General features: G+C 45.3%; 1 protein-coding gene across 1 annotated transcript; it reads left to right on the top strand.

The window, feature by feature from the left end:
• Positions 1-6,712: 6,712 nt before the first annotated feature.
• LOC308362921 (protein-glutamine gamma-glutamyltransferase E-like) lies at positions 6,713-12,325 on the top strand (the record flags this gene model as incomplete). Its single annotated transcript, XM_080835647.1, has 13 exons — positions 6,713-6,722; positions 7,253-7,423; positions 7,668-7,910; positions 8,128-8,246; positions 8,355-8,483; positions 8,844-9,021; positions 9,368-9,503; positions 9,660-9,769; positions 10,005-10,247; positions 10,467-10,756; positions 11,252-11,368; positions 11,873-12,006; positions 12,145-12,325. The coding sequence occupies 13 exons, from the start codon at positions 6,713-6,715 to the stop codon at positions 12,323-12,325; spliced, it is 2,061 nt and encodes a 686-aa protein (XP_080691773.1).
• Positions 12,326-12,500: the final 175 nt, after the last annotated feature.

The raw sequence follows: 12,500 nt of genomic DNA, 5'->3' as shown, positions 1-12,500 counted from the left end.
AGCCAGTACCAAGGACACACACACACACACACACACACACACACACACACACACACACACACACACACACACACACACACACACACCAGTACAAAGAAGCTGATGGCAGATTTTGACTGCAGTGCCTCCAGGGACATAAAGGTCAAAGACCAAAAGACCAGAGGTCCAACCCAACTTCCTTCATGGGTCACACACACACACACACACACACACACACACACACACACACACACACACACACACACACACACACACACACACACACACACACACACACACACACACACACACACAACACACACACACACACACACACACACACACAGAGGTCCAACTCAAAACATCACACTTCATCATTTTCATCATCACAATGAGATGGCCCAAGGTGATGTGGGTAAAACCGTGGTTGTTACATTAGTTTAATTAAATCAGTCTCATAAAATGTAATAATCATTAAATTTAGTATTTAATATTTTATAATTAAATTACTAAAATAATGGAAAGCTCTAGTTGTACCACTATGCTACAGTCTACGTATGGTACCACAATACTATCGTACTACAATATCACTACAAAGTCTATAACACTTCATGGAACAACCAGAGAAGTGAAGGCTATTGGAATTCTTGATTGGCGGAAAATGGCTTTCAGTGGAATATTGGAACAACAACAGACAAGACAATTGTTTAAGTCTAAATAAACAATTTATTAAAGGTAACAGATAGTAATTAATGGCTAATACTAATCACATAAACAACTGAGTATAACACTGAAACAAGGCACAAAGTGCAGTTGGGATTTCAGAGGAGGGGGCATGAGAGCCTGCCCGTCCGTGTGTGTGTGTGTGTGCGTGCGTACGTGCGCAGGTATGCCAATATAAATTGGAGGATGGGCACAACTTTAAATGAGTAGGTTACAACAGACAAAGGATTCTTATCTCAAGGATAGAATCGGCCTTCAACTCAATACAATATATTTCAGCAGCACTGAACTAGCGATGTGGACGTGTTTGTTCAGATGGTGATTGAGGGAGTTAGGGAGACAGAGAGAAAAGGTGCCTGCACGTTTCTAACAAGTTAGCAAAAGTAAAACAAACGCAAGATATAGCACGGTTACGAACCATGCACTGTGAATTACAAAGTAAGCATTTAAATCATGAATGAAATAAAACAACAATACTTTCACACATATATTAACACACATATAAGACTAATCTCTGCCCAGATGTCAGCCTTACGTGAAGAACGCTCTTGCTAAGCATTCAACGGTGTTTTCGCGGAATCCTTGGAACAACGCGTCACGTAGGTTCAATGGATGTCCGTCTGTCCTTTCTTTGCAGCCCGTCGGCTGAACTCGCGGAGGCCTTGCTGGAGGTCCGCTGATTTAGAAGGATGTAAAGTTCTGTCGACTTGGAGAAACGAATAAGGGAAGCCGGTCGCCTTATCCTACTCAGAATACTGCTGGGCTGCAGTAATATACTACCGGTATAACTTGGTTGCAACTAGACGCGTCAAAGTATTTTCTTAACTTCGGCCAAAAGTTCAATACGACTGTCGTGCGTTGTCCTTTGTTCTGCAGAGAGGGTATCTCTTAATTGAACGATGTTCACGCGTGTGAAACCGACCGCCAGAGAGAAAGATTTGGGGGGTTATCACTGTTTTAAGGGCAAAATGCGTCACCCTTTTTATGACTTTGATGTGACCAATTGCGAGGTCACTGACTGTTGATAAGGATTGAAATTTGATAAGGGAATTGTGGGTAATGGAGTCTATGGTGTCTCATTCACTTACATCCCCCCTTTTGGTCTCAGGGCTGGGATTGCTTCGTAGTCCATGAGAGCAACAGAAAGCTGTGTAGTCCATAAATCCATAGTCCAACAATGTCTCTTAATCCTGCTGACACAAATAGTTTGTAAAAAGGCTTTTGACATCTGGGCATCATAAAGGCTTTTGAACATCTGGGCAGATGGCATTTCTATACCTTAGTTCTAGCAACAAACATTCAAACAACATTCAAACACTCCAAACCTAAAACAGACTTAAAATATTCATGGAAAGGAAGGAAGGGGTGTTAGCATTGAGGATTAACAAGCCTATTCCTTAAGAAAGTTAGTGGCAGCTTTTGGTGTGAGGGAGGTCTGAACACCGCTGCGCTGAAAACTCTTGAGAATATTTACTGTGGTGTTAAGTTTTACGTGTGCTGTTGTATTTGTTTGTGTAGCGTGTATGCTATGCCTATGGGGTTAGCGTGGCATGCAAGGTTAGTGAGTGGAGTTAGAGTGTTAGTGTCTATCCACCCCCCTTTGGCGTGGAGACGGCTCAAAGGGTAACAAAGCTAGCAGAGCTTTCCTGTGAATATCCAGTTCGGGCATCAGCCTTTTTCAGCTGTCGCTGGATTTCATTTTCGACCCAGGGTATGGCTCACATGGTGAGGAGTCTATGTCATCTTCTGATGAAACTGAACTTCTGGATGGACAGCGAGAGCATAGATAACCATATCTTTCCTGGTGGGCCGGCACTGCAGACCTTTATGTTTCGCAGTGTCTCATGTGGTTGACGTAAAAGGGACCTCTGTGGGTCTATTACACCCATATTGGATTCAACATATGAATGTTGAATATTAGCCATAGTAGGGACATGGATCTCAGGAGGGCTAAGCTGCTCCTAGTGGCAACCGATCCTGTCACACTTAACCTGTTGGCCTCCTGCTAGATAAACAGGGTTTGGAGGGATGAGCTGCTCGTGATGGCAGTCAATGAGAGGAGCCAACACCCAAAAACTGTGAGAAAGACGCCCTATGTGTGTTAGGTCTAACCACCAGAGGGGCTCAGGTCCTCGGTGGGTGTTTACGCCTTCTTTGGGTTTCTCCCCCCTTCTCACAAGGTAAACCCTTGGCGGGGGACGAGGGATCACTATTTAAACTATCAGGACCTCTTTAAGAGAATCAGTGTCCGACCAAATCTGACTCCCTGATTCAGATTGTCCTGACTCTGTTTCCATATCCCTATTACCATGCTGAGGTCCATGGTTGAACTGATCATGGGGCCTTTGAGGGAAGTAATCTCTGTTAAAATTGTGAGGGTAACGGCCCTGCTGGCGGTTACCCTTCCCTTGGTAGGGCTGTTTCCTGCGTTGATATTGACCATTGCCTCGCCAGCTCTTCCACCCACCCTGGTGGTGGTTTTGTGGAGAGCGGTTTTGGGTGGCACCTCTATGGGTTGGCCACTCCACCGGCACTTCACAGCCTTCCGAGTCAAACGGATCACCAGCTGTGGATTGTACATTGAGCACTCTAGGCTCCTCATCCGGCTGGTCAACCGGGCGCACAACTGTTTCCCATGTCCTTTGTGCTTTTTTCCTAATCTGCCGCATTTTAGGTTTACCCTGTTGACACATCAGTGCAACATGCGTGCGCACACAAGGGTGGAGGTTGTGTATGAATAGGGACCTGAAGGCCCTATGCTCTTCCAGGCCTGGGGTGCTACTGCCTTGGAAGAACGCGTGTCTTAAACGCGCATGATATTCACGTGGGGGTTCTGTCCTTCTCTGCCTGATTTGGATGGCGCTAGTGGTGGCCAATGTCTCAGTGGGGGAGCTACCTCTCCGTGTTTTCCTTGACCTGGGGCGGTCACTCTCTGAGCTATCAGATGAAGAGTTCCTTAGGGGAGAGCTGCTCTCATCATAGCTATCAGAGGAAAAGGACGAGGACGAGGAAGAGGGTTCACGGTAAGTAGGTTTAGCTACTGCGTGCCTTTTCCTCTTTCTCTCCTTCTTAGCAGCCTGAGGCTTTATGAGCCTTTCAGGTGCTGGTGGGCATGACCTGGCTCCACCTGGGTTGAGAGAGGGGGCTACAGCATGGCGCTCAGGTTTGTCTAGGAAGAGTGAGGTGTGCAGGCAATCTGAGGTATCTGCTTCTGACTCTACTCCTCTCCTAGTTACTGGCTCTACTTCTGCCTCTGTCTCTCTGGGGGATGCTTTAAGCATTGCTTGGGCCCTGGCGCTTGTTTCGCGGCTCTCCTTCGGGGCATGGTCATAAACGGCTACTCTGGGCCATTCAGTGTCGAGCATGTTAACGCAATTTACAAGGGTCTCCATAGTGAGTTGGAGCTCCTCATGCAGTTCATCGTTGCGTGTGTCTAGTTTGTCACAACTAGAATACAGTTTCATGTTCTCCTTGCGGAGAATCTCTATCTCCAGGCGGGTGCTCTGGTGATGAAACAGGAACAATCTACCTACCACTCCTTGATGGGTGGGGACTTTACGGTAGGGATTATGAACATGCCTGATTAAGTCGCCTATCTTGGACTGACACTCATCTAGGTTCATCTGTTCAAGTGCCTCCCTTTCATCAGGGGAGGTCTTAAGGAGGTCTGCCACAAATTTAAAAAGTTGGGCTGACTCCACAGGAGGGAGGTTACTCTCAGCTCCTGGCGTGTGTGGGGTTTTCGGGCTCATCCTGTCTGCCTAGTCTGGGCACGGAACTACGCCTGGCAAGCTAGTGACGTGATCACTGATGCTTAATTTAACCCTTTTAATGCAAGCTAATGCAAGTAGTCACAACGCAAACTACAACAATGTTATGCTTAATAACAAAACAAGGAGATGCACAGGTGAGGGACTCGAACCTGTGACTTACACTCACGGCTAGGTAACTACCGTGTTGTTTTTACAGTTCTAAAATGCTAGTTACTCTCTTGTTACAACTATTACAACTGATTGTACAGGTTGCTATGGTAACAGATGGTACTTGTGTGTCCAATGGGTTGCTGGTATCACAAGTATGGACTCCCACTAATTATACTTACAGTGTGGCTGGAACAGGGACTGTTAGATAATTAGTATGTATTAAACAGTTAGTACACAACACCTAAAATTATTCAAGACCACATTTGATCTATTCCTTAGAAGTTTCAATGGACCTGGTAAGGTCCTGGAGTTACTCAGGGGGTTGGATTCTTATTTGTTATTGTAACAATATCACTGAAGCCAGCAATACCAATCCTCACACGGGCTGCATCATATTATGTGGGTAAAACCGTGGTTGTTACATTAGTTTAATTAAATCAGTCTCATAAAATGTAATAATCATTAAATTTAGTATTTAATATTTTATAATTAAATTACTAAAATAATGGAAAGCTCTAGTTGTACCACTATGCTACAGTCTACGTATGGTACCACAATACTATCGTACTACAATATCACTACAAAGTCTATAACACTTCATGGAACAACCAGAGAAGTGAAGGCTATTGGAATTCTTGATTGGCGGAAAATGGCTTTCAGTGGAATATTGGAACAACAACAGACAAGACAATTGTTTAAGTCTAAATAAACAATTTATTAAAGGTAACAGATAGTAATTAATGGCTAATACTAATCACATAAACAACTGAGTATAACACTGAAACAAGGCACAAAGTGCAGTTGGGATTTCAGAGGAGGGGGCATGAGAGCCTGCCCGTCCGTGTGTGTGTGTGTGTGCGTGCGTACGTGCGCAGGTATGCCAATATAAATTGGAGGATGGGCACAACTTTAAATGAGTAGGTTACAACAGACAAAGGATTCTTATCTCAAGGATAGAATCGGCCTTCAACTCAATACAATATATTTCAGCAGCACTGAACTAGCGATGTGGACGTGTTTGTTCAGATGGTGATTGAGGGAGTTAGGGAGACAGAGAGAAAAGGTGCCTGCACGTTTCTAACAAGTTAGCAAAAGTAAAACAAACGCAAGATATAGCACGGTTACGAACCATGCACTGTGAATTACAAAGTAAGCATTTAAATCATGAATGAAATAAAACAACAATACTTTCACACATATATTAACACACATATAAGACTAATCTCTGCCCAGATGTCAGCCTTACGTGAAGAACGCTCTTGCTAAGCATTCAACGGTGTTTTCGCGGAATCCTTGGAACAACGCGTCACGTAGGTTCAATGGATGTCCGTCTGTCCTTTCTTTGCAGCCCGTCGGCTGAACTCGCGGAGGCCTTGCTGGAGGTCCGCTGATTTAGAAGGATGTAAAGTTCTGTCGACTTGGAGAAACGAATAAGGGAAGCCGGTCGCCTTATCCTACTCAGAATACTGCTGGGCTGCAGTAATATACTACCGGTATAACTTGGTTGCAACTAGACGCGTCAAAGTATTTTCTTAACTTCGGCCAAAAGTTCAATACGACTGTCGTGCGTTGTCCTTTGTTCTGCAGAGAGGGTATCTCTTAATTGAACGATGTTCACGCGTGTGAAACCGACCGCCAGAGAGAAAGATTTGGGGGGTTATCACTGTTTTAAGGGCAAAATGCGTCACCCTTTTTATGACTTTGATGTGACCAATTGCGAGGTCACTGACTGTTGATAAGGATTGAAATTTGATAAGGGAATTGTGGGTAATGGAGTCTATGGTGTCTCATTCACTTACAGTGACAACTTTTAAATTCCTCCTAAATTCTTTGAGTGTCGAGATAGAGTTTAAAAGCACACACGCTGTCTGTGATAATGCACTCACTCACAGACACACTGAGCGGCTACATCTTCATCCAAGGAACACGCCACAGATACACACACACACACTCACTCACAGCCACACTGAGCGGCTGCATCTTCATCCAAGGAACACGCCACAGATACACACACACACACTCACAGCCACACTGAGCGGCTGCATCTTCATCCAAGGAACACGCCGCAGAGACACACAGCTGCTGGCATGGAGCTTGGTGAGTCCCTCACTACTTCAGGATGCATATAAGTAATACAGCCTTTAAAGCATATTTTAAAGCTCTAAATAGGCTACTGTCAGTATAAGTAGGGGGTAACAACTTAAGTGTGATTACAATAAACAGCATTATGCTTTTTTTTAGTTAGTAATTAAAACAGGTCTGGGTTTTGTGCAAATGTTAAAAAAGTTCATATATTTAACAAAATGTTGACATTTAGCAAATCTTTCAAAGGATTTATGTTTAAAGAAATATTCGATTTCATTGAAATATTCAGAGGATGTTTAAAACGTTTACCACAATTAGCAATTGTTTGTTGTTTTCACATCAAACTAAAATTTCAAGAGACTCATATTTATTCTTATATCAGAGTATAAATAATCAAATATTTGATCGATCACATAATTAGCAAATTGACAGAAACAAATCTTATATATAGTGCCTACAAAATGGTTGAGAATAGTTTGCTTAAAGAGTGTAAAGAGCTTCTGACTCGTATGTATCATGTGCTTTTGCGTGATGTTTCCAAGACATTACTAAGCTTGAGCCTCACTTCGAGAGGAACAACACAGAGCATCGCACCGACGAGATCAGCGTGAACCGGTTAATGCTGCGACGTGGCCAGCGCTTCCAACTGACGTTGTCCACCACACGGAAGGTCCAACCGGAAACCGACACGGTGCTCATCACTGTGGAGACCGGTATGTGTATGTGTTAAGATTCAAAGCAACTTGTATGAAATATCAGTGTATGGCCTGTCTTCATATTGGCCCTATCAGTGTCAATCATTGGCCACTGAAAACTCTCAACCTCTCTTGTCTGAATATAAAACATCTACAGTGCCTAGCATGTTCAAGGACCTCTGTAACGTTTTTCTCCAACCTGCTATGTATGTTGTGATAAGTTACTGTATGTTGAAAAGAGTGATTTCATCTTGCCTTTCAGGACCCAGCCCCTCCGAGTCAAAGGGTACACGCAGCGTGTTTGGTTTTCCGTTGCGTCTAGGTGGGAAGGGGGGATGGAAAGTAGAGCTGGTGGAGAGTAGCTCCTCTTCCTTCACCATGGGAATCACCAGCCCAGCAGACGCCTGTGTGGGCTCCTACACGCTGTCCATCAGGCTGGGGTCGGAGAATGCTGTCCCACAACAACTCACAAACCTGGTGCTCCTGTTCAACCCCTGGTGTGAAGGTATACACTTCCCAAAACACATTGGGTAGAAAAGTAATGAGCACTTAGTATGTGCATTGTACAGATACACACATGTAAACAAATGGATGTTTTAGTGAAAACAGATGATCAAGTTTTTTTAAGTCAATCAGTCAGAAGAGAAATAAGAAATATATGTGTATATATAATACATATGTGCATATAGTATATATATGTGTGTGTGTGTGTGTGTGTAAAGAGGACTGGGTGTACCTCCCCCAAGAGGCAGAGAGGCAGGAGTATGTGATGGCTGAGCAGGGCATCATCTATACAGGGACACGGCACTACATTGGCGCCAGGGACTGGAACTATGGACAGGTATACATACACCTCACATTCTTAGGTTTTATGGCAGGTTCAGTCCCCAGCACACTCTACGGTGTGTGTTCATGTGTTTATGGATGCTGTCTGTCTTGTTTGTCTCAGTTTGAGGAGGATGTGGTGGACATCTGCATGAAGCTGCTGGACATGAACCCCAAGTGCCTGGCTGACCCTGCTGAGGACTTCTCTGCCCGCTGCAACCCCATCTATGTAGGGAGGGTGGTCAGTGCTATGGTATGAAGCATTTGAATATTTTTTTCTCTCTCTCTCACACGCACACAGGCACACACACACACACACATCAAACACACACACAACCCCCCCACCCCTCCATACACACACAAACACACACACACACACACACACACACACATACACACACACAGACACACACACCCCTAACAACAAAGATGAACCCTCTTTATTAACACTGTATTTTAAATTAAACATTTTAGGGAGAGGAAATTAAGTTTCTGGTTTTCCAAATTTAGATTCTGCTGAAAATAACTAAGATCGTTCACCGTATTACAAAAACACAAAACACACGCACACACAAAGTAACCAGTTTGACTGACTTGGTTTCCTTTTCCACAGATCAATTCTAACGGTGACCATGGCATACTGGCGGGCCGCTGGCAAACACCGTACACCGACGGTGTGGCCCCCACCCATTGGGACGGCAGCGTGGCCATCCTGCAGCGCTGGTTCAGTTCCAACTTCCGCCCCGTGAAGTACGGCCAGTGCTGGGTGTTTGCAGCAGTCATGTGCACAGGTGCGAACCAGAACAGTGGGCTACTCATGAGGATAAGTTAGGTCGGTTAGAGGGTTATGGAAAGGACATTGAGTGGCTTCATAACTCTGAGAGAATTGAATTCCTTGTAATTTTCGATGACACATGCTAGTAATCACACTCAAACAACCTAGACCATGTATTACAAGATATAAGGGTTCCTCCATCCATGCTGTTTACTAGGGTTCACTTACTAGTTCCACAAGACATTGCTTGATAAGCTGTATTTATGTGTCTGTCTGTCTGTCATTCTCTCTCCCTCACTGTCTGTGTCTGCGTCTGCATTTGCGTCTGTGTGTGCGTGTGTGTGTGTGTCTGTGTGTTCCAGTGTTAAGGTGTCTGGGAATCCCATGTCGTGTGGTCACCAATTTCCACTCTGCACACGACACTGACAAAAGCCTGACCATTGATGAATACTATTCAGACAATGGACTCCAGCCGAAAGAAAGCCCTGACAGTGTTTGGTGAGTGTCTTTAACCGAAAGCAAGTACAATGTATATACGCTCCATGACAACGAAGAATACTAAAGAAGCTAATGAAGCGGAAGACATGGTATAAACATAAAAGAAAGACACAGCCATTATCTGTGACGTGGTAAGTTTCTCTTGGTCTCTTTCAGGAACTTCCACGTGTGGGTAGAAGGATGGATGAAGCGGCCGGACCTGTCTAAGAATTCTGCATACGATGGCTGGCAGGTGCTGGACCCCACCCCACAGGAGAAGAGTGAAGGTCGGGCACACACACACGCAATCACTCAAAGAGAGAGAGAGAGATAGAGAGAGAGAAAGAGAGAGAGAGAGAAAGAGAGAGAGAGTGCAAGAGAGAGAGAGAAAGAGAGAGAGAGGAGAGAGACAGAGAGAGACAGAGAGAGAGAGAGAGAGAGAGAGAGCGAGAGAGCGAGAGAGAGAGAAATAGATACTGATAGACACATGCCACAGTCTCTGAAATCCCTCTTGTCTCTTAGGAGTGTTCTGCTGTGGTCCGTGCCCTGTGAAGGCTGTTCTGGAGGGACACACCAACCTGAAGTACGACATTCCGTTCGTCTTCGCTGAAGTCAACGCAGATCAAGTCACCTGGATTGTTCAGTCCAACGGCTCAAAGGAAAGACTCCACACTGACACCAGGCAGATTGGCCAGAACATCAGCACTAAAGCTGTAGGCGCAGACAGACGGGAGGACATCACAGCCAGCTACAAATACCCAGAGGGTGAGGGGATGTTAACTTGATATATTCTGATTGTAAGTGTCCTGAGAAAAGAACAATGGCTTTCACTCTTCCACTATGAACATACACTCTGTCACTGTCAACATTTTTGACCCATTGCCACACACGCTGTTAGCTTGTGTGAGAGGTTGAGGAATAAACCTAGTTTTAGCTGGCGGATATTCTTGCTACACAAACTGATCGTAGTGTCTCTCCTCCTAGGCTCTCAAAGGGAGAGGCGTGTGTTTGAGGAGGCTGTCAAGCGAGGCAAGATGACCAAGTGGAGCGGTGCCCTTCCGGCACCAGAGCCGCCCCAAGTGCCCCAGAAGCCCCCCAAGGTGACACTGGAGCTCACAGAGACGAGCGTGGCCATCAACGGGAAGGACCTGGAGCTGTGCCTGACCCTGTCCAGCGAACACTCGGCTCCGTGGGAGCTCAGCGTGCACCTGATCGCCCAGGCCATGAGGTACACAGGTGTGCCTGACTGCCAGGTGTGGAGCCACGTGGAGAACGTCAGACTGCAGCCCGGGCAAGGTGTGTGTGTGTGTGTGTGTGTGTGTGTGTGTGTCAGACTGCAGCCCAGGCAAGGTGGGTCTTTACTCCGAGTTGCGAAAGATACGAAAATTGTACATTTTATACACTGGGGTTAAATAAACACCCATCTGATTCAAAGCACAAATGATTGAACCATTTTCATCAGCAAGTAGATGTGATCAATGTCACTTTACGAGGGTGTTTGGCTGTTAGTACAGATGGTAGATGCTGATTGCAAAGTTAGATAGATAGATGGATACTTAATTAATCCCGCGGATCATTTTAGTAAGTTATACATTTTCTACATTCAGCTACAACAAGTGGACACAATGGTACTGTGTTAATATATTTATCTGCAAGCAGATATACCTCAGCAATGTCACCTACTGTATGTGTGTGTGTGTGTGTGTGTGTGTGTGTGAACAGACCATAAGATTCCCATCAGGATCCCATTCTCCTTATATGGTGCCAAGATGCTGGACAACGCCAGTGTGAAGGTCTCCGCTGTGGTAAGGGGCAAGCAGCACCCAGGAGAGGTGTACTTCACAGACGAGGACATCACCCTGCAGAGCCTCAAGCTCAACATTGAAGTAGGCCCAGACTCATGGCTCATGGAACACACTGTATACGTGAACACACTGCTCTTTCATTAGTAGGCCTAGTACTGCGTTTAAGAGGACTGTTAACGATGCACGCTTGGCTCAAAAAGCACTTGCTTTGCAGAATTTGGCTCCAATTACAACATAGAGTATGGCGTCATTTTAGTGTCAAAACTCACACGCGCAAGGAAGCGTCTATTCAAGCAACATTCAGGTTTTCGAAAGCGTGAATTTTGTTAGCGCACTCATTTTTAGCAGCCGTGAGAGGAAATTCAACAACTGTGAGCGCAGAGACTGACATACGTTCTAGCAAAAACTGGGTCTGCTCGCTCGAGTTATGACTTTTGACACTGTGTGGGCGGGAACCAAAGCAGGACGGGCCATAACCTAAAGTGAACAACTCCTTACTCTGTCGTCAGATGTAATTGCCGGCATCTCTAGTCTAATACTGTAACCTCCAAGCATTTCTTTAATGTTTTCATGTTTGTGGTTTAGACACAGGAGAGCTGTGAGCAGTACAGTGAGATTTCGGCACTAATCACTTTTCACAATCGTTTGTCCGTCACACTCACAAACTGCTCCATCTCTCTGACGGGCAGCGGGCTGCTGTTTGGAACGATGGAGACCAAGTAAGCACACACACACACACACACACACACACACACACACACACACACAATGATCATCATATCATCTACCTTCAGAACAACAGAACTTACCAGTATCCACTTCTTTATGACGGCTTACACGTGTGTGTGTGTGTGTAGAGTTCCAGACGTCGACCCAGGTGAGCATCTGTTCGTGCCGATGCATATCAGACCCTACCGAACCGGCTTGAAGAAGTTGGTGGCAGATTTTGACTGCAGTGCCTTCAGGGACATCAAAGCAAGCTGCACCCTGAACGTCAAACCACCTAGATGGGCCGGAGTCCACGACAAGCCATTGTGAGTCGCACCTACCCACCCATACACTGTGCAGGCCCGTAGAGAATACCCCCGCAGCCCCCGCACGTTTACATTACATGGGATGCAATACAATAGGCTAGTTTAACCAATTCGAAGGTCACGACCATCTAGTTCATTAAACACAACTTTACTCATAACAATGCCTTTTAAGCATAAAA

Source organism: Sprattus sprattus (genome assembly GCF_963457725.1).
Source record: "Sprattus sprattus genome assembly, chromosome: 3".
Lineage (NCBI taxonomy): Eukaryota > Metazoa > Chordata > Actinopteri > Clupeiformes > Clupeidae > Sprattus > Sprattus sprattus.
The sequence above is the reverse complement of the archived record's forward strand: the minus strand, read 5'-3'. Positions and strand labels throughout refer to the sequence as shown.